Genomic DNA, 21,353 nt, shown 5'->3' with positions numbered 1-21,353 from the left:
GGAGCCCCGCGGCGGGGCAGGGCGGGGCGCGGGCGGCAGGGGGCGCTGCGCCGCCGGGCGCGGGCAGGGCAGGGGGTGCCGCCAAGGGTTAAGGGGCGGGCGGGGAGCCCGGGCCGCTCCCGCGGGGATAAACGGGAGCGGAATTAAGGAATAAACCCGAGCGGACAGGCAGCGGGGCCGCGGAGCTCTCCCGCCTCCCCTTCCTTCCCGCTCGCCTCCGCCGCCCGCCCGCCTGGGGGGACAGCGCGGGACGCGGAGCCGGGGCGCAGCGGCGGGACGACAATGCAGCAGGCGGAGAAAGCAGGAGGGGCAGCGCACGGCAACATGGAGGGAGGCGCGGAGCGGGCCAGCCCCTGATGCGGCTCTTTCTCCTCCTCCTCCGGGCAGCGGCTCCGGCGGCGATTCTCTCCCTGGCGGCGGCTGGCGGCGGCGGGTGGAAATGAGCAGGTCGGCGGCGCTTCTCCTCTGCCTGCTGGGCTGCAACGTGTGGAAGGCGGTGACCAAAACCTTAGGGGCGCCCGAGGCGGCTCAAGGTCGGTGCGGGATGGGCGGCGGGACTGGCCCGCTTTGTGCGGCGGTGCCCGGGGCGGCGGGGGCTGCTTTGTGCGGGGGGCCGGACCGAGGGTACGGCGGGGAAGCGGGTCGGTGATGTGAGACCTCTCCTGGCTTCCACCGGCCGCCGCGGACCCTGCAGCCCGGAGAAGCGGAGGCAGCCCCGCGGCTGGGGAGCTTTTGTTACTGGCAGGGGTAGGGGCTGCGCTGGCCTCATTGTGCTGCCCCCCGTTCCTCCCTCCGTCCCTCGGCGCCGCCGGAGCTGTTGCATTGCGTCCTTTCCCCCCGGTTTGCCGTCTCCTCACGGTGCCCGCTGCAGGGCCCGACGCGGCGGTGAGAGGCGGGTGGGGGGCACCGGCGGCCGCAGGCCGTGCGGGCGGCCAGGCTGGGGTTCGCCCCCCGGGCTGGCGGCGCGGCTCGGCCGCGGCCCCGGGACGTTTCCGGGCCTCCGCCGGGCCTTTTGTTCGGCGCGGTGGCTCCCGCCGGCCGGGCGGGGTCTGTCACCGCTGCCCCTGGGCAGCCGGGCACAGACGCTCCCCAGCCGGGCAGGGTCGTCCTCCGCCTTCGCCCGGGTGGGCTCAGAAGCCGCACCGAGCCAGTGCCCGAGCGCCCCGGGGGCACCTGGAGCAGCTCCTGATGCTCCTGTGCCGGGCTGCTGGTCCTGCCCTGGGCTGCACAAGTCTGATCTTCACCTGTGCCGTGGTGTGACAGCCCCTCGGCCGGCGAGCTGCACCTGCCCTCCAGCCCTCCCCCGTGTGGAGTCCCGGCGAGGGGGGAAACACCGCTGTGCCCTCCTCACCCTTGGCCTTGGGTTTGGTGGCAGAAGGGCAACCCTTCTGTCGGGTTCCAACAGGGATCCTGCGGTGGCATCGTGCCTGCCGGGACCACGGGTATGTCAGGATGCAGAAAACTTGTGTACACGGGGGTACAAGACATGTTAGATGGAAATGCATCCTCCGCTGTGGTCAGCGTGGGCCTAGTGGTATGTATTGTCAAATGGCTAAATGTGTCATCTGGGACGAGTGATCATGCACCGGCTGAGCCTTCATCCTGGCAGCATCCTTCCCGCTGCCCTGGGGTGGATGTGCACCTTGTGAAGGGTATGCTTATGTCCTCTTTCCTCAGAGCTTTCCTTATCTCACACAGGTTGTAACAATCAGCAAGCGATGCTTGCTGCAAGAAATAAAACATTGAAAGTAACCTTTTTGATTTCCTTATTTCATGGCTGGATTTAGGTATCCTAAGTAGAATCTAGGTGGGCATGTGTTCACACACAGAATAGTCAAAAGGCAAAGGTGTCCTGTAGGAAAACCTACCATGCCAGGCAGTCTGACATCAAATGTAATACCAGATTCTGCCTTTTTTAAAGGACAAAAAAAAATAGCTGTTCTGAAATACGAACCACTAACTAAAATTCAAAGGTCACTAAACTTGGGATATACTGAATTTATTGATAAGCATGCCAGAAAACCAGAGCTATGTGTGGCCCATGGAGCTAGTACTTCAGATACCAAACTAACATCAAAATCGACTATAATTTTTGTATCATATGGAAAATCTTCTTCATGTACTCAAAGTGGTGAGGTATTGGCAGAATCAGTGCCTTTCAGCTGTCTTGCTGATCTTGTCTTCTATTGTCAAGCTCAATTCAGATGGCATGGAAAGACTTGTCTGTAGCTGCTACATCTACATCAAGACTGATGGCTGATTATTTGAGTAATAACAGATATGTCAGTGAGTTGAGAATATCTTTATCCTAACATAAATGTCTCATTTTGTTTTCCATGTAACAACATCAGAGTTTTCATAATATCACTTTCCAAAGCCCGATTAGAAGCCCGGTCTTTATTTTTTGGACATGTACATTGGTACAAGGGGATATGTAGAGCTGATCTTATACCAAAGTGTATTCTGCTTCCTAATCACCACCTCCTTACTGTGAATCTTTTTTTGAGAGTTTATGTGATGCCAGCTTGTAGCCTTGAATAACTTCCTGAACGACAGGTGTGATGATTTTCTAGGGAAAAGTTTTAGTACTAGGTACGTTCCCTAGTAGTTTGTATACACACAGCATAGTAAGTGCAAAATGGTTGTAAAACCTAAGCTAGCTGGTTTTCCCTCTTGCCCTTTTAGTACCATGGTGACAGTTGTAGGTACAAGTAAAGGGCCATTACTGAAGTTCAGAGATGTTTGCACATGACTGTCTTTTCCTTCAGCTGTGAATGGACTAGTTAAAAACCAGTGATTGAAATAAAGGTAGAGGTTAGAAAGCCAGAGCATACCTTTAGGGAATAATTGCTTCAGCCACAGTATTTGTTGTTGGACAGATTACATGAGACTAGGGTGGAGAGCCCTCCTCATGGTGGGACAGATCAAATGAGACCTAGTTCAGATGTTCTGTGTTAACAAACCAAATAAATAGGTCTTGGATTTGGAGCGTTTTGAAGGTGGGATTTGTAGTCAGTGTTCTGATTAGGAAAGGATGAGGAAGGATGCTTTGCGTCAAGCTTTTCTCTTCTTTATTGGTCTCAGACATATGTTCAGACAGTCCCAGCTTCAAATTCTCCTCAGCCAGACTGATTATGTAATTTGTGAATGTGGAGGTACTGGTTATTAAGCTCTGCACTTAGCACCATGTTTAAAAAATTGAATGACTTCTTTATGCAGATCTCTTGTGGCCTCTGAAGGTCACAGAGGTACCCTCTAAGTCTCAGTAAGGTACTTGCTTTGATAGGATGAAATTCTCACAGATGAGTTTGCTTTTGTCCGTGTTGGTGCCCCAGCAGTGAGGGTATTGGATGTCCATGAAGGTGCCCTTTGGAATCTTTATCTCTGTAACTTCTCTCAAGTGTGTAAAACCTGACAGGTATTTCAGATGAGGACTAAATTATGGTTTTGTGGGTTTTTGTTTGGTTTTGTTTAGGTTTTGTAATTGTTCTAACAGGTATTCCAGAACTTCAGTTTCTTTTAGTGCTGAAATTAATGTGTGCAAATATTGAAACAAACAAATAAACCCCCAAACTAACTCTTAAGCTGAATTCCTGTTGGCACTGGTGATTTGTTTGGTGAGTACACAAAATATATGGCGCATGTTTTTTCACATGAATAGTCTTGTGTAAAACCTAACAACAGACCTCTGGAAAATGGGAATTTAAGAGTTCTATGAAGGTGTAACATTAAACCAGGGAGAATGTAAGCATAAACAGAGTAATTTGGGAAGGGATTAAATTTCTTTATCTCCTGTAAACTTTGTTCTCAGTAGAAGATGAGGATCATTCATTTGTAGCTGCTAGGAAGGTCTTTTTAGAGAAATCCTAGAATATTCTGTTTTAGTGCTGAAATCTGGCATTGTATTTGTCTACTGCAGGGTGTATTAGTTTTAACTCGTATTTCAGTTGGTCTTCCTATTTTATTAGTTTTTCAAAATGAAGAAGTTATGAATAATAAAATAACATTTGAGTAATAAATAGCACCCAATTCAAATACTAGCCTGTCAGTAGATGAATATGCTCAGGATATCTCATCTTCACAATCCTAGAATGAGATTAGGTAGATAATTATTTTCCAGTATGATGGTGAATAAAAATTCAGATGTTGCTGCTTAGTCAGAATCTGCAGTGTTTTTTCCCTCTGCATGCATGGAGGACAGGAGGGTTGATGCTTGAGTGCTGCTGTTTGGAATTTTCTTCCTGCAAGCTGCCATTCCCTTACTTTGTGGAAGCTAACTCCACAGCCATTTCAGCTGGACATTCTGCAAAGTCTGCTTTTCTGGACAGCACAGCCACAGCTCTGAGAACATCCTCCAGTTCTGGGCTGGGTTGTTTTGGTTTTTTGTTTATTTTTAAACTGGTATCCCATGCTTGCAGTTTTAACCATGATGCTAAAGTTTAGATGATGCAGAAATAGTCTTTATAGTCTTTCTGTCTTTCCTCTTGCCCTGCCATACTGTCTCTTCTCATTCAGCTGCAAATTACTAATGACCATCAAATCCAAAGGTTTATTTCATTGCAATCACAAATGGACTCCTCAGAGTAAAAGCTAAATTGCTCTAAAGCAGCAAAAAAGACATTGCTTTATTTTAGTGGAGGAGCCAGTTGCTTACTCAGTACTAGATTGTGTTGTAAAATGTTAATGAAGATGAGGTGTTTATTGATTTTATCAATTATCAGATCCAGGTAAGCACTGGGTTTTGGTTGGGTTTTTCCATGTTTGTCTTGAACTACTTATGCCTGTAAATGCCTAGTAACTGAATTCCCTCAGTCAGATGAACAAGTTACCTAGGTGATCTGCGGGTTTAAAACTGCAGTCTTTTTTCTTCTGAGCATTTGTGTTCACCCTTTTGTCTTGTAATACCTTGCACTAAGTGATTCAAGGTACCTTTAATAATGTGTGTATGCACTTCTGAAGTGACAAATTCATATTCTGGCTTTCCCTGCAGGCCCACTTGTGTTTTGTGTCTTTTTTGCCTACTTGTGTCTTGAGGTAGTGTTAATTTCCATGTGTTTCTCCCTCTCTCTTTATATTTTCGTCTTTTTTTTTTTTTAACACCACACTAATGCCTTTTCCTGCTTGAGAGTAAAACTGGGTTCATGAAGCTTTTACAGATCCTGTGTCAACTTCTGGCTAAGTGAATGGTTTCAAATAAAGGTTTCTTGTAACAATTAAATGCAATTTTAGGATTTTTAATTGTAATGTTTAACAGAAGCTTGGCTGTATGTATTTGTGTGCTGGGGAGGAAGAAGAATTGCGCATTTAGATTTTATTTTCTTTTTAATATCAGAAATCTCCAGTGGTTTTGGTAAATGGAGGAACAGAAATGTCACTCCACTTCATGTTATTACAAACTTCAGATTAGTTTTTTACTCTTGTCTTCTGTGGGCAAAGCCAGGCTTGGCACAGGAAGAAAACCAAGAAGAAATGCATGTCAAGGAAATGCAATACTTTGGTCATGTCATTATAGGAATGTGCTATATCTGGCAGGTTGTAGCTTGAGCTTACAGCCTTCCTTGAAGTTTCACCATTGAATAGCAGTGTGGTTGGGAGTGATGCTTCTGTTCCACATCTCCAGTGCCAGTACATTGGATCCGTACAGTTGTTGTGAACCTCAAGTTTATAGTTCAGTGAATGTTCTTCTTCCAGTCAGCCAAAGGCAAACTAAGTAACCTCTCAGAAATACATGCAACTTGAAATCAAAATAATGCACTTTCAGTATTTCTGTTGGCTTATATATTCATTACCTTATACAAGCCGCATTTTTTGTAAGATCAGTTTTCCTTTGCTCCAGTATACAGATCTGTTCTGCCTTTAGATACAAGGAAAGGCAACTTCTGAGAGAACTGTGGTGTTGGTATTCTGCTTCTCGCACAGGTCCCAATAGTTTTACCACATACATGCCAGGGAGCAAAAATAAGGGAGGCAAGAAGTTTGTGTAAGTGGTTATATTTACTAGAAAAAAAATCAGTGTAATGATACTAATATAATACATGTTAATAATGTACATTAAAACATTTTGTTTTAGGAAGTGCCAGAGAGAACTGAGTGCTTTTTTTTTTCCTTCAGAAATTCCAGAAACGTTATTATGAAGGCTGGTTTACATTAAGCTTTCAGTTAATGCAATATCTGGCTTGCTGTGCATGGATAATAAGCATTATACACATGCTTTTTACAAATACCATTTTTAGTTTTATTAGAAACTGGAAAATATATATGCGTTTTTTGTACAGAGCCATAAGAATGTGAACATACTGTAATTTTTTGCTGTGTTTTCTAAGGGCATTGAATCTTCCACTTTAAAATAGTATGACAGAATCACAGTTGACATAATGACATGTCTGAGCCCTTGAAAGGAGTATTTTTAAGTATGTTCCAACATCGAGCAGCATTTTCATTTCTGTAAAATGCTGATGTTCTGATTCAAACATGCCCATGCCACTCTTGGTAGCTTGAAGAGCAGCAGATCCTGAGGAAAAACTGAAGGAAAAATTCATTTATGTACAGTATAGTCTCTAAATTTGACTCCCTATTACTTAGGGATCATCACTAGCTACTTGGGGGATTGGTTATATTTAAACAGAGCTGCAGTGGATGTAAAAGCATGTTTTGAGTACAAGCAGTTTATGCAGGCATGGCACAAAAGTCCCTGGTAATCCAACACCAAAGCTATCTTTTAATTGTTCCTGCTGTTACTTTTTGCAGTTCTTTGAGCTGTCACTGCCTGTGCCACTCAGTGGTGGCATCCTAGGAGTGAATTCCTGTCTTTGTTCATTATCTGTACACCTCATGGGCCGGGGAAGCCTTCCTGTCACTGTGAGTGGGAGCTGCACCATGGCAAACTGCTGCTGTCATGGGAGCTTTTGAGATAGGGAGGCAAGAGCACATTACAGTGTAGAGGGCACCACAGAAGCCTTGCTGGAGCTGGAGTCACTTGTAGGAGCCACCCTCAGCCTCTCTGCCCTGAGGGCTTGGAGGAGACACAGTGGCAGCTGAAGTTAGCAGAGAGGAAATGGAGCATGGAGCGGAAGCCAAGGGGAAGGAAGTAGCAGCATCCTTTCAACTTGGGGACAACAAAGAAGCTGAATCCAATGTGGTGCATAATGCTTCCAGTTAGTTGTAGTTGCAGGACTGCTGAGAGCTGCTGTACTACATGGTAGGTATAATACAGTAATAGTGTTTAGCAGTAAAGGGGAGCTCACCATGACAGTCCATGAATGCTGGGATAAACAGGAGGTAGAAGTAGATAAAGTACTCCTGCTTTGTTAAAGAAAACAGAGCCCTTCTTCCTGCATTGATGAACAGGAGTGATAGTGGTATTGGGTTCGTCCTGTTGTTTCATCCCACCTTTGTGATTGTCATTATTGAAACATGGTGTCTTTCATCCTTTATAAGCAAAGGCATATGCACAACAACAAGTATTTCTCAGGTGATTTTGTGAGACTTGCTAAGAGAACAGCACCAAATTAAGGTAAAATCTGCATTTGTACTGCTGCTGCAAGGAAATTAATGTGTCAGCAGTTTTGTCTGGCCCTCTTGCTTTTCACCATGCTGTGAAAAGTTGTGACAGGTTAAGATCCAAATAGCTCATATCTCAGTCTGTACATATCGAGTACTCCTCACATGAGGGATATGCAGTTTGCATCCAGGGTAGGAGGCATCTCATCTGACTTGGGTGTCTGCAGTCCTCAAGTGTCTGCATTGCAGTGAGTCACTCATGGTCCTTTTGCAGACAAGTTGTAATCTCAGCTAATGGAGCCAAGTATCATTCCTGTCACCTGGATAAGCACGTTTGGGTTGATGGATATCCACTGTGTGAATCTTGTCTGCAGAGCATGGCAGCCTACACAACACAATTTGAATTCCCATTTAGTCAGATGAGTTCTCCCTCATTGTTGCCTCCCTCTGCATTGCCCTCTGGCTTGGCCTTGAGCTACTGAATATATACAGTGTAATAAACCATGTGAAGGAACACACTCTTGGATTACCTGGCTGGGTTATGTGCTTTTCAAGACTCAAACAAGAGTTATTGTCTATTTACATTTCTAAACCATTTGTCTTTGTAGCATTATGCTTATGAACCTAAGTGTTTCACTCCCAAGAGTAAATAAACAAAAAGAAAAGTTTAGAAACAAGTAACGAGGCTTGTAGAGTTGTTTGGACTTGCCTATATGTTTTTGCCATGTTTTTAATTAGCTTTGTATTCCCAGGGGTTGATTTATTCTGAATTAAATTGCATCGTTACTCTCATCTTTGTTTTCTCACACTGGCATTTGTGTAGCAATGTGGTAAACCAGATCAAGGAAGTTATCCAACTGAAAACTTCTGTATGCCTCAGCTCAGTCTTCACCTGGATCATTTCCCTGACTGTATTCATCAGAAATCACACAAATGCTCTTGCTGGTGCAGCCAAAAGGGCTGGGAGGAGCTGGTAAGGGGAGACAAGGACTTCATGGCAGCAGTGCCACTTGATGCAGGATTACATTTTTTTGTAGAACTAAAGCGTAAGATGTAAGGCACAGCATTTAGAAAGGTAACTGTTTTAAAAGGTACTACTTAAAGGAAACTGCTCTTACCTGGAAATATGATCCCATCCCATTGCTCAAAGTAAAAGCATAAAGAATTTTTTGAAAAACTAATTTGCTTACAGTGGGAAAAAACCTGCATCATACAGTTAATACTGGCAGACCTGAACCTGGATACTGGCAGATTATTTGAGGCACTTTCAGTTGCAACTGTGTCTTGTCAGAGCAGGTTTTTGTCCCTGCTCTGGATTTCCAGTTTGTACCCTGTGGATGGAAGTTTAAACAGACTTCCATCCACAGTTTCAGCTCAAGTGTCCTGTGACATGTACTGTGACGATTCAAGTGCTCACAAGTGTTTCTCCCAGTTGTAGTGCAGCAGGTGAGTTAGTACCTGAGTCATCTATTTTCTGGATGTTCTAAATGGCTTGAGAGAAGATGATATATTTTAGTTCATTTGACTGCTGAAGAAATGTGGGGGCAGTACTGGCACTTACCATAGTCTTCTGGTAGAGTAAGTTTTGCCAGCAAGTTGTCAGCACAGGATTTGACATGATTGGTACATGATGCCTGGTCACTCCTCTCTGATCTGTCTGCCAGCCAGAGTGATTCCCACCTTCCTTCAGCTAATTGCCTTACTTTCTTTAGCTACTGCACTTATGCATTGATGTCTCCAAGACTAGAGGGTCAGCTGAGAGACAAGAACTTTTAACTTTTCATCCTGCCCTTCCTCTTTCTGTCCCTGTGTTGACCCTCTCGTATCTTGAAATGCTTGGTTTGTTTTTGGTGATGACAGGCAGGCAAGTGTGCTAGGGAGTGTTCATGGCCTTTTCTTGTTTCTGTTTGAATTGGGCAAGCATTGCTAGGGAAATAAATGTATCCAGGAGCTCTGGAGACAGGACTGATGGTCTGCAGGGGTTGAGGTGGACACGGGCAGGAGCTCACTATCGGGCAGCAGGGGATAAACTTGTCCAGGCTTTGTGTTGTGTCTGCAGAATGGGAGCTGTGAGCTCAAGATGGGAGCTTTCTTTACTTCTCTCTGCATTCTGGTCCCGACAAGTTTTGAAACTGGCTGAGTAGTATGCTGACCTGGACAAATATTACAGCAGTTAAAAAGGCTACTTGGGATAATAACATTGACAGACACAGTGAAGCACAACAATATACTTGCTCTTTTATCTTTATTGCTATTACCCAGAATATTCTTGCAGTATTCACATCTTATTTCAGCATTTGAAGTCCTGGCAAGTAACTCAAACTTGGGCCAGTCTCTGGGTTCATGATGTATGATTTAGAGGACCCAGGAACACATGTTTGAAATGAGAGCTGTATTTTTGTTGTTTCATGGTGAACCTATGTGTGGGGACTGTTACGTTTTCCCTACCATAAAAATCTTAATTTGAAGGCACTGATTTTCTTCAAAAGTGAACAGTCTTGTAAGAACAAAGGAATTTTTATTTCATTCTTTAGTATACTGCTAGTTAAAACTTTTTAGAGGGAACTATGGCATTAAACTTAGTCAATGTAAATATTGTTTTTAGCATGTTACATGAAAATTAAATATACAGTTGCTTCAAGCAGCCTGCAGCAGTAGAAGCTAGAACTTAAAATGGGATGAATTTCAAGTTTGCTTGTTGCTGTAAACTATAACTGCAGTGGGCTTTAGAATATTAAATTAGTAAAAGTACTTTAAAAATAAGTTGTTGAAGGAAGAGAATCTGCCATACTAAAGTTCTTATTAAAAACCATTAGTTTTTCCAGATGTTTGATAAGGCCGTCCTTCTTAAGGTCAGATATGAATACTTACCTGCTCTATGAAGCTTTACCTCAGCAAAAACTGCTTGCCATTCTTTAGCTATGTTCAGAAGCTTGGTGAAGATGTTGTTTTAATTAGTAATTTTACCTGTGTGTAATCTCTCAGAGAATCTTGGAGGGGTTGTTTCATTTGTTTGAGCTTTTTTTAAAGCATGGTTTACTATTGCTGCATAAAGAGCTGAGCCAGCCCTCTCAGCAGATGTTGTCATTAGAGAGGGGGTCAGAGTAGTGTCATGTCTCTTTCTGTGCACAGAAAAATAGCCTTGAGTTTTGATGGGTGAGGGGCTAGGCAAACAGAGTAGAGTAGTTTTTGTGGTGGACTCCTAGAAAGGTAATGGTTATTCCCAAGTGCAAGTTAATGCATGCTTTAAAGTATACTTTAAAGTGGTGAAAAAATGTTTAGAAAAATGCATATAAGGTCTGAAGATGTAACTTGTTAATAAGTGATAGACCTGTAGGTTCCTTCAGAGCGGTAGAGAATCTTTGCTTACCACAGATGATTGCACATAAAGATGCTTTTTAATATGTGAGGCATTTGAAGATCAAGTCTTGCATCAATTAGCTGCTTGGGGTAATCAAATGTCATGTTCCCTTACCCCTAGCCTGATTGCACAGGGGAAAATATTAAAGCTTAAATTCTTCTGGCCAAGCTCTCTCATGTACTCTGTGTGCTGTGGTGATGTTAGCATTTCCAAGAAGGAAGATATTGAATGGGAGGAAAAGTAAATGCACGACACTGTTTCTTTACCATGATGCTGACATGGGGCAGAAAATCTTATGGCCTCGCTGTAACTTCATGCCATTCTGTCTAATGCTGTACAGGTTAACAGCTGCTAAGAATATTCTCGAAACAGTCCATCCTGACAGAGCCTTGGTGCATCATGGGGCTGACTATAAACAAATGGTATCTGACATTATTGGGTTGCAGGTTGTTGCTTACTTTCTGGTGTGTCTTTGTGGAGATAGTAAAATGCAGCCTTCATTACTCCAAATGTTAAAATTCAGAAGAGCTTCTAACAGCCCAAAGGCTTTGAAGGAGATGGATATGTTTGCCAAAAAGAACAGCACTTTCTCATGCTGAGTTTAATCTTATTAAGTAATTCTTACAACTTCTTGAGTGTATAATAAAAGTAATAAAAGTTCAAATTAATAAAAAAGTGTATCTTCCTTGGAAAAGAAAGGCTTGTTGCTTGTTCTCTAGTCACTGGATGAGCAGGGTATGTCTGTTGTGCATAAAATAAGGTCAGGAGTAAAGAGAAAGTGCAGTGACCATGACAATACACTGTCTAGGTCAGGGCTGGGAAGTAAATCAAGCCCACACAAGAATTCGTTCTTAATTCATGCCATTTTTACTTCAGTGGTTAGGGAACTTTTAATGAATTAAGTGATACTTAGTAATGAAGCATCTACTTGGACCCTTGTGAAATAATGCTCAGATTTATTCCTCCTCTTCTTGCAGTTCTATGCTTTTCTTTGTCACACTTGCGTGGATGTAAAGGGTAAAGCTAGAAAGTTGCCTGGCAGTGGGCAGCATGGTGGTGTGTCAGCAGTCTGGGCTTGCTTTCAGCCTCCTGGGAAGGCAGAGAGCCCCCACCTGTTATACTGATGTTTAGTTCTGAGGGAGTTTTTCTGTGTACACAGCAACTTGTCCCCAAAATGAATGGCAAGCTTTTTTTCTGAATATATGTATGTAAAGAAATGAGGAAGATTTTAAAAAGGGGGCAAAAATAAAAAGTGTAAAGGTGATGGTATGAAAGTTCCTTCTTATATAGGAAATGAAGTTTGAATGGATTCCAGCTACAATTACTAAGATCCTGCTTCCTTTTTTTCTTGCACTTTGCTTCACCTTCCCTTTCCTTCTAAGTTGAGCTTAATTTTTAACTTTATTTCATTTTGACAGAAGATAACCTACATTTTAAAACATAGTCTTGTAAACAAATGTGTATTTCAAACATACTCAGAACTTGGCATTGCAGATAACATCAGAATCTCATTTCATGCTCTGAAGCAGCAGGACTATAAAACACCTCAAAATCAAGGTGCTTTTAAAAAGTCAATACTTGTCTGTAGTTACAATGCAGAAAATACCATAGGAAGCAACTATTTTAATTCAGAGGAGACAACACTGATAAATGTTGATTTCAGGAATTTTTCTGATAACCAATTACATTTTTCAATCTTCTCTCTGCTTACAATAGTCATGAATTATTCAAATATTAGTGTGATTGGTTTTGTTTAGGGGGTTTTTAAGCCTTGTAAGGAGTAAAACAAATATAAGCATAATAATTAGTATTTCAATAATAGAGTAATAATATAGTATTGCTATAATACCTAGTTATCTTCACACCTTTGTTTGTCTCAGTTTTTTACCAGGTTTCTGAGACAAAAATTGTGAGTCAGTAAAATTAGGTTTTTTAAGTAACTCTTGGAAAACTGTATATTTGTTTGTTGGAATCCTGTCTTCTTGCTTCTGCTGGGAAACTGGGCTGGCTGCAGTTGGTTGGAGACCTCGGCATTTATGCACACATGTGCAGATGTGCACATATGCTTGTCTTGAGGCCATATGGTATGAATCAAAGCTTACCTCACAGTAGTAAAACTGTAATGCATTTTCCACCATTTTCAGTTATGTGTTCATGGCATGATACTCTGTACTTTGAACAACTTACAGAGATTGTCCTTTGTAAATGGTCATTATTCTGTGAAATTAATGTGTTCTCCAGGATACTTAGTTTCAATTTTGTCCTTGGATTGCTGTGAATATTTCCACAGCACCACACAACACCAGAAGTTGTGTCATCTTTTCTGCTCACTGGCTTTGTTCAAAGCAGTTTTGGCTTGCAAATGCATACAGATGTGTTTGTTCCTTCTTGTTCATGGCAGGTAGATTTGCAACAAACCCTTGCTAGCAGATAGAAAGTATGTGAACTAATGGAATATATGAGTACGTGTACTCCCTTGTTTGGGATTTTTAAACAATCTGAGACCTCTAGTTAAACATTTCTGGCTCCTGCTGTTTGTTTTTTTTTTTTCCTACCATTTTCATGGTATCTCATACTATTATTGGGAGTTCTTAGAAATTTCCAACTTTATCAGAAAAACTGAATTTTAGTATTAGCTCTTTATATCTTTTATGTAAAACTATAGCACTTAGAATTTTTTCTCTCATTCTAGTAGTTCAAGACAATTCAGCCTTTAGCTTGTGATAGTGCCTTTGATACTATTAAAATTATCCTTTCTAGACACACAAATACACTTAGCATTAAAATGGAGAACTGACCTACTGTTTATATTTTTATTTGTATTAAGATAAGTAGGGTGGTTAAGATACCCTAAATATTGACCAGATGCTGAATCAGATGTCTTAGTCTGTAAATGACATTACTGAAAATCAAAAATACTGGTAGATTTTTCTCTTTGGTAGTCATGGTAGATCCTTGAGTTCTAACTGTTCCAGTATACTTGTTTGTAACTGATATGCTGTCATTTTTCTCTATCAGGAATATCAAACAACAAAAAGTTATACATGTTTAGGTAACATGATGTGTCTTGTGCATTGATTTTTTTTAATGGTTTGTAAACACTCCAAGCCATCCCTTTAGAATATGTCTGGTAGCTGAATATTCTGCTATACTTGCAATTTTTGACAACAGGACTTCAATCTCTAGCAGTTCCAGTGTAGATAATCACCTTGTGGAGTGGCCAGTAATTTTTTCACATAGTCATGATGACCTTGACTTTCAGAGGAGATGAACATGTCATCCTCAGTGTGCTGCTGTGTTGTCTTAGAGCAAGGAGCATGCTCAGGCCAAAGTACAAAGGAGATGAATAGTTCATCAGGGAGTTTTGCTAAGAGTTGCTTAGTTATTTCCTGATTCTTTTTTTTCTGGAGGCTGTCCAGACACATCCTTGTGTCTATTCTGGAGACATTTTATGCATTGTCAGGTTCACTTGAACTTGCCTCTGACCTGTATTTCCAACAGGAAACTTGCTGCGTTTTGCAGAAGTCTCCTACCTGATGTTTACTTGAAGAATCATAGAATCATTTGGAAAATACCTTTAAGATCACCTAGTACAACAGTCCATCACTAAACCATGCAAAGTCCATCATTAAACCATGCAAAGTCCATCACTAAACCATGTCCTTAAGTGTCACATCTGCATCTCATAAAGGACTTAGTTGTGTTACTTCTAATAACTTTAAGTCCCTGACAGCTTGGCAGTGTTTTCAACTTGTTGTTCCAGTTGCTTGAAATACAACTGCATTTTAGCTTCTGCAGGACTCTAATCCATGTGTCTGGTTCCTTTCCCAGATTCTTAATCCCCATCAGAAGAGACTGAGAAGGATTTGGTTGCTTAGTACTTCCTGGTGCTCAGTGTGGGAGATGCTCAGTGTGTAGGTGGAGTGAGGCATTTTGCTGACCTTCAGTACCACAGAGGGATGTGCAGGGAGGAGGCTGTAGTGAGCACTGTGTTTCTTTGTTGGTCACATACTTCAGGGAAGCTTGGTTGTCTTGACAGCTGTAGCAGTATCTGGTGGCTACCAACTGCTGTCGTGTTGGCCAGTCCTTTGTGTTCTTGACATAATGCATCCAGACTTAGGTGGTCTGTTTTGTTGGCTTTCTGTCAGCTGAGGATCCTCAACTGCAACTTCTTCAGTGTGGGCTGGTGTGGCTGAATGTAGAGCAGTGAGCAGGCTGTTCTTCATCCCCATCCACACCCCACTGCTGCTGCTTTTTGGGAAAAGCATCCAGATTGTATGCATCTGTGCAATAAGTAAAATAAAAGGATGGTTCTTACAAACATTTTGTGAACTCATTGGGGAAAATGAAGAAATGTTCATCTTACTGGCTCCTGTTCAGAAGAATGGTGGCTGCTGTGCAGTTGTTTTTGCCTTGCTGCATGAGCTTGGAACAGATGTCTCATTGTTTTGCTCTCAGTACTTGTAGATGCTGGGCTTTCCCTGCTTACCACTGTGTTCTTGCTTGGCTGTTAGATATCTGTAGATAACAGTAGTGCAAGAGGGCCCCAGGTTGTGATGGGGGTTCTGCTGGGCTGTAATCTGTCAGGGTGTTGTGGTTTCTAATGTTTTCCATTGCCAGGGAGCTAAATACTAGAAGTTCTGCTTTGTGACCCCTTCTAATGCTGTAAGCTGTACAACAGAGAAAAGCAAGTAATGTAGAAAGAGGAAACAAGTTCATCTGAAAATGCAAATAGTTGAGAGAGGTAAACATAACAGAAAACATGAAAGGTGCTTAACTGTTGTCTTACTGGCCTTGGCTGCTTGTTCTAAGCTGGTAAGTGAACAAGGTGTCCTCCTTTATTTGCCAAAGGCTGGCATGCTCAGGAGGGATTCAGAGCTGCTGTCACGCAGTACTGAGTATGAGCTGGGGGGTAGTTCAGTGTTTACTAGTTCATGTTGATAGCTTGGACTTAATGGAAATGGGTACTAGTAGAGGAAGTAAACTTAGTGCAAGGTTATGAAATGATAGGGTGGCATTTTATCTATCTTTAAATGCTAATTCTATTCAATTCTCACTGGATCTCTCTTTGAGAGAAGGTTTGTATTGCCCAGATATAGGGACTTGATGTAGTGAGGGGATGTTTGTATGATGGAATAGCTTTTCTCAATAAATATGGAAAGATGAGCTTATGGGAAAAAGGGCATTTGTTTGAAGAATTATAAACATAAGCATTTATTTTTCTTACTTGTGCAAAACCTATTCTAGGTATTCTGGTCAAAGACAGTATCTGATTGCTGTGTGGCACTTGCCCAGCAGGTCTTGCAATGCAGACTTTGAGCTAAATTTGCTGTGGCTGGGCTTTGGTGCCATATTTGGTCTTTACTTTCTGAGCACTTTTAACAAGAAACCAGTGTGTTGTGTGCTTGAATACTGCCTCAAACTGCTACTTTTTAATAACAGTACTCAAAGTTTTATGCTCTTGTTTGTCCTTTTCACGGGGTAGTCATTGGCTCTGTCCTTGTCCCTTGTCCATAGAGATCTTCTCCCTCTAAGAAATCATACTGCTCTCTTCAGCCTTACCCGTCACTTCTATATAGGTCATGTCTGATTCTACATATTCTCTTAATTTTGATTTCTCTGTCTGTCTGGTCTCAACCAGCTCCTGGCTACACCATAATTTATTACAAGTGACAGATTTGGAGGAGGAGGTCCTCTGCTGTATCATATCTCTGACTATTGTACTTATAGCAGATGATGGTGCTGTGACATTGCTCTGCTCGGGTGTTTTTTAAAAAAAGTTCCAATGTGGAGGAACTGACATGCTCTGCAAATTGTAAAACCCAAAGGAGTTTAAAATAACTGCTGCCAAACAGCTTTAACTCCTTAGTTTCTTTCTTGGTTTATATTATGAGTAAGGAATAAAGTTAGGGGTTTCTTAAAATGAAAAAAAAAAAAAATTGACCTTATTGTCAACTGTTAAGAATCAGATGCTGACTTTTTATTGTGTGAATCTTTAAAGAATTAAAACACGATAGCAAGGATGTTAATCTAGTAAATGTCTTCTGGTCATGTTTTAAACCCAGCTTGAACACACATGGATGTTTTTCCTAGAAAGACAGCTATTTAATTCCAAGAAATATACAAGTCTTATGCCAGAATATATGCAATTTGTGATTTCTGGTTAATTTTTATTATATTATTTTATCGTTGTTTCCATGGGGGCCATTTGCAGACTTTGGAGCACTTAATAACTTTTGCTAATAGTCTCAAGATTTTGTGTGTTACATAAACTTCAGATTTCCTTGCTAGTCATCTGTGTTTATTTGACTTTCTGAGAGCTATTATAGGCACCAGCAATAGCCTGTATTTGATTCTTGGATTACTGATTTTTTTTATTTTTCAACTTTTTTTTCCCCCCTGCTTTGATCTCATAAGTCTACCTTGTCTGCTTTGCTTTCAGCCTGGAGCACGATAATTGTTACCTGCTGAACATAGAAAGCAAATATTTGCGAGCTGAAAGTAAAGGGAGGTTGTCTCCTTTCTCCTTTCTGGTGTACAGAATGACTGTGTGTTATTCTCAGAGTGAGTAGCTTGGTCTGCATGGTTGCAGTTGGTGCTTGTATGTAGAACAGAAGTGGGGGCTAGGTGAAATTCCTTGCTATTATATTGTGGATCATACCAAGTGGCCCTTCTGCCCTGCAATCTGTGAATGTAATGCTGCAGAAATTACAGGTGGTGTGTAAGATGTGCCCACAACTCGCTTTGTAGGGAAAGATAATGAAGTGCAGCAATATGTTAACTTCTGTGTTTGATTAAAAACGTCTGGAGTGCAGTTCTGAATATGAATCATGAACCCTATGAAAGTGTAGGAGTATGGTACTGGAACAGACTGGATTTTCATCTCTTTAGCAAGTACCTTGTAAGCGTTTTTTGAATCTCACTGACCTCATCTTAAAACTGAGTTCTGCTTGACTTCATCATTATGAGTCAGAGGATGTTTCCAAGCATTTCACTGTTATTAGTAATATTGTGCAAATTTTTCAATACTTTTTATCTGCTACAGCAACTGAACTATTAAAGTCCATGAAATACGGTATTTTGCTGGCCTTTACTGCCATGTGCATAGACAGGGTTGTAACCCAACAGCTTGATCCATCTAGCTGAGTTCAGTGAAAGTTGCAGTTCCACAAATACCCAGTTAAAATAAAAAAAAAAAGGGAAGAATAGGTAATTTAAAATTTACAAACCAAAGATTGGGTACATGGGGTCATTACCAACAGAGGTGCTGAAAACACTTAGCAGTACAGAACCACAAGTGTTCAGAAAATAAACCAATTAATTTTTATTCAGGTGGTAAGGAAATGAGAACCTGATAATCCCTCATATTTTCCTTCTCTAGTATTATCCAAATGAATGTAGTGTGCACATGGTCCTATTTTTTAGAACAATAACATTTTAGACCAACTTGGAAAATTGAAAAAGAGAGAAGCTTGCAGGCATGAAGATTTTATCCATTTCTCTGACAAAGTTGGTTTTTCAACTTGTGCATACCTCAGTACAATTGTTCTGACTTTAGCTTTGTTAAGTTAATATCGAGATAAGTCGAAGGAGGGAAATAAGGATGGATAATATCCATCAAACTGGAGAAAGGCATTGAAATACTGTGGAGATAGGATCACATAATGGTCGAGTTTGAAAGGTACCTCTAGACCGATCTCCCTGCTTAGCCAGGGCCATCTGGCTGGTGGCCCAGGACTATTTCCAGACAGCTTTTGAGTATTTCCGTGGATGGAGACTCCACAAACTCCCTGGGCAGCCTGTGCCAGTGCTCAGTCACCCTCACAGTGTAAAAGTGTTTCTTGATGTTCAGAGGGAACCTCCTTTATTTCAGTTGGTGCTCACTGCCTCTGTTCTGTCACTGAGCGCCACTGAAAGTGCCTGGCTCCATCATCTTTCTAGTGAAAAAGGAAGTGAGGAAAAACTGTGACCTAGTATGATTATGCCACATTCAAAGCTGATTTTTCCAAGTTGCACTTGGCTGGAAGGTGCTGCTACTGATTGAGACCAGAAAGAGTGGAAAGACTTCTGTGTTTGAGAGAATTGTCAGACTGTTACTAATTATTCTTTCGGTACAAGGATACCTGTCTGGGAAATCAAACCTTGCATGTTTCCTCAAAATTAATTCCATACCACAGCCAAGAGGTACACAGTATGCCAGGTTATTTTGAGTAGAGTTGTATTGCTTTCCTACCCTTTGTTGTTTAAATACAAACAGCAGTGATTCCAGTGAACTGCCAGAAATTTTGGATGTTTACCTTTGCCTGTGGCCTCAGGAACACTGATTTCGCTCTTCATCTGTCTATTCAGTGCTCTGGCTGTGTAGAATTTAATATATGCTGAGCTGTGGTAGTGCCCTGCTTGTATGATTTTAGTTCTGTATGTGTTGGCATCTATAATGTACTTGATAAGCAGTTTATAACATTCTCCTTGTACTATTTCCTCCTTACATTTAAAATATAACCATATTTTTGTTTCAGATCTAGCATAGTCAGCTTTGGATGTTGCAGCAGTTACTGCAGGATCCCCATTCAGCATGTGGGATAACTGCAATTGGCTTTCACCAAAACCATTGAGCAGTGCTGGTGCATGGAGTCACTGCCTGGCTGCACAGACAGGGATGAGTTGTGCTCACCTAACACTCTGCAGTCCTTCAGCTGGAGGAGAAATAATATTCAGATGAGGGATGGTGCTGGGCAGCTTGAGCTTGAGCATCTTCATCAGCTGCTGCTGTTTGTGGTTACACTTTCATGCAGCTTTGGTATCTGCAGTGAACAGCCCTTCTGGCACTATTTGATCCCAATCAAAAAGCAGTCTTACTCTTTTACTTAATCAGAGGTCAGTGTTATTTACCTATACAGAAAAGTTTGTCATAGCTAGCCTGAGCTCCCAGCTTGGTAGCCATGTGCAACTTTTTATTGTCTTGCTATCAGTTTGTGCCACCTGGCACAGCTCCATTACATTCAATTTTTTCCTCTTTTCCCAGAAAGGAGGAAATAGACACTTCGGGCCCTGAATACTCATCTAAACATCACTGTGTGATGATTAGCGATAATAAATAAATTATTAAATGTTATGTTTTGTTTATATTATGTTCATTCCTACCTAGCTTTTGAACTACACATGAACTTGCTGAACCATGTATTTTTTTTCTCCTTGTGGCATAATTAACTCAGTTTTTGTCTAGTACAGATTGCTGTGTTCTTTTTTGAATTTCAGCTTTCGGTGTGTGACCTAACACTTCATCCTGGTACTTTTAAAACTCTCAAGGAAGGGAAAGGAAAAAAAAAAAAAAGGAGGGCTTGGGGAAGATTTCCTGATGTTTTTTACTCAAGCTGGTTGTTTGAAGGCTGGACTCTGCCATCCCCACGTTCATCTGTATGACCTGCTGCCCTACCTTGCTTGAATTGCATTTGTTGGGATTTGTTGTTTGTGTTTCTTGACAGTTTGTTTTGTTAGGGAAATTGTCTGTTATTTTATGCTACTTTTGCTCTTTGTTTGTAAGAGGTGGGAAATGGTTGTTGTGAAGAACATTCAGGACTGTTTTAGTTGTTTTCTACAAAGCTGAGATTTTGATGGATAGACTGTTGCAAAAGCTATTTTGGATCTTTTTTCTCTAACATTGCACATAAGCTCCTGTGAGTATTGAATGAGATAATAGTGTTGTTCCTCTTCAGATTTTGTCCCCAAAACTGTAGTAACAAAGCTGTTAGTAGTGTTTTGTAAGGATCTTGCTTTACATTTGGCATTGTTGAAGTATTAATGTGTGACCAAACACAGTAGCCTGTGAACAGATGTGGAATATTTGTATTAGTAGGTTTTCATTCACCTTTCTAATAATAACACTTACAAAACTTAGATTTTTCTAAGAGTCTTTACAAAATGAAACAACTATATTACAGTATAAATTTGTGTATTTAGGGTCATTAATTTCTAAGTTGGAGGCTTACCAACTCTTAGTTACAGAGGAAGAAACAGATACAAGAGCGTTGGTCAATCACAGCTTATTTTATAAGACATCAAATAAACTAAACAGTGATTCTTTCTGCAGGTATAGAAAGGACCTGTTTAAGGAAGGAATAGCACTTGACAGTTTGGCCTTGAGAAAAGTATGCAGGTAAAAGAAATAGCCATTGAGGAGTGGGGTTCTGGCAGGCAGCCAGTTGTGTGGGTGGGGAAGATAAGAAATTACCTCTTTTAAGACAGAGCTTGAAATTCTTGACTTTTTATAATGCATGTTTCTTCTCATAACAGAGGCCTGGATCTGACTACCCACAAGATTCCTTTATGTTCTTTATTCTAATGTAAAACACTCCTACTAAGAACAAGTGAGAAGAATAGAAGCACAAAAAAAGGTAATAGTACAGTGAAGGTCCAGCGAAAATATCTTCCTTTGGTTTTAGTTTTTGCTTTTCAGTGGAATGCAACAAAAACCCCTGTTCTAAAAATGGCC

At 41.4% G+C, this 21,353-nt stretch overlaps 1 protein-coding gene across 1 annotated transcript in view; it reads left to right on the top strand.

The window, feature by feature from the left end:
• Positions 1-21,353, top strand: part of FAM171A1 (family with sequence similarity 171 member A1) — an 88,672-nt gene that overhangs the window by 240 nt on the left and 67,079 nt on the right. Inside the window, exon 2 of the mRNA XM_039712862.1 lies at positions 388-533. Coding sequence (XP_039568796.1) covers positions 440-533 — 94 coding nt within the window. The 5' untranslated portion in view covers positions 388-439. The remainder of the gene's footprint in view (positions 1-387; positions 534-21,353) is intronic.

This window comes from Passer montanus, unplaced genomic scaffold (assembly GCF_014805655.1).
Source record: "Passer montanus isolate IOZ18808 unplaced genomic scaffold, ASM1480565v1 scaffold10, whole genome shotgun sequence".
Taxonomy (NCBI): domain Eukaryota; kingdom Metazoa; phylum Chordata; class Aves; order Passeriformes; family Passeridae; genus Passer; species Passer montanus.
The sequence above is the reverse complement of the archived record's forward strand: the minus strand, read 5'-3'. Positions and strand labels throughout refer to the sequence as shown.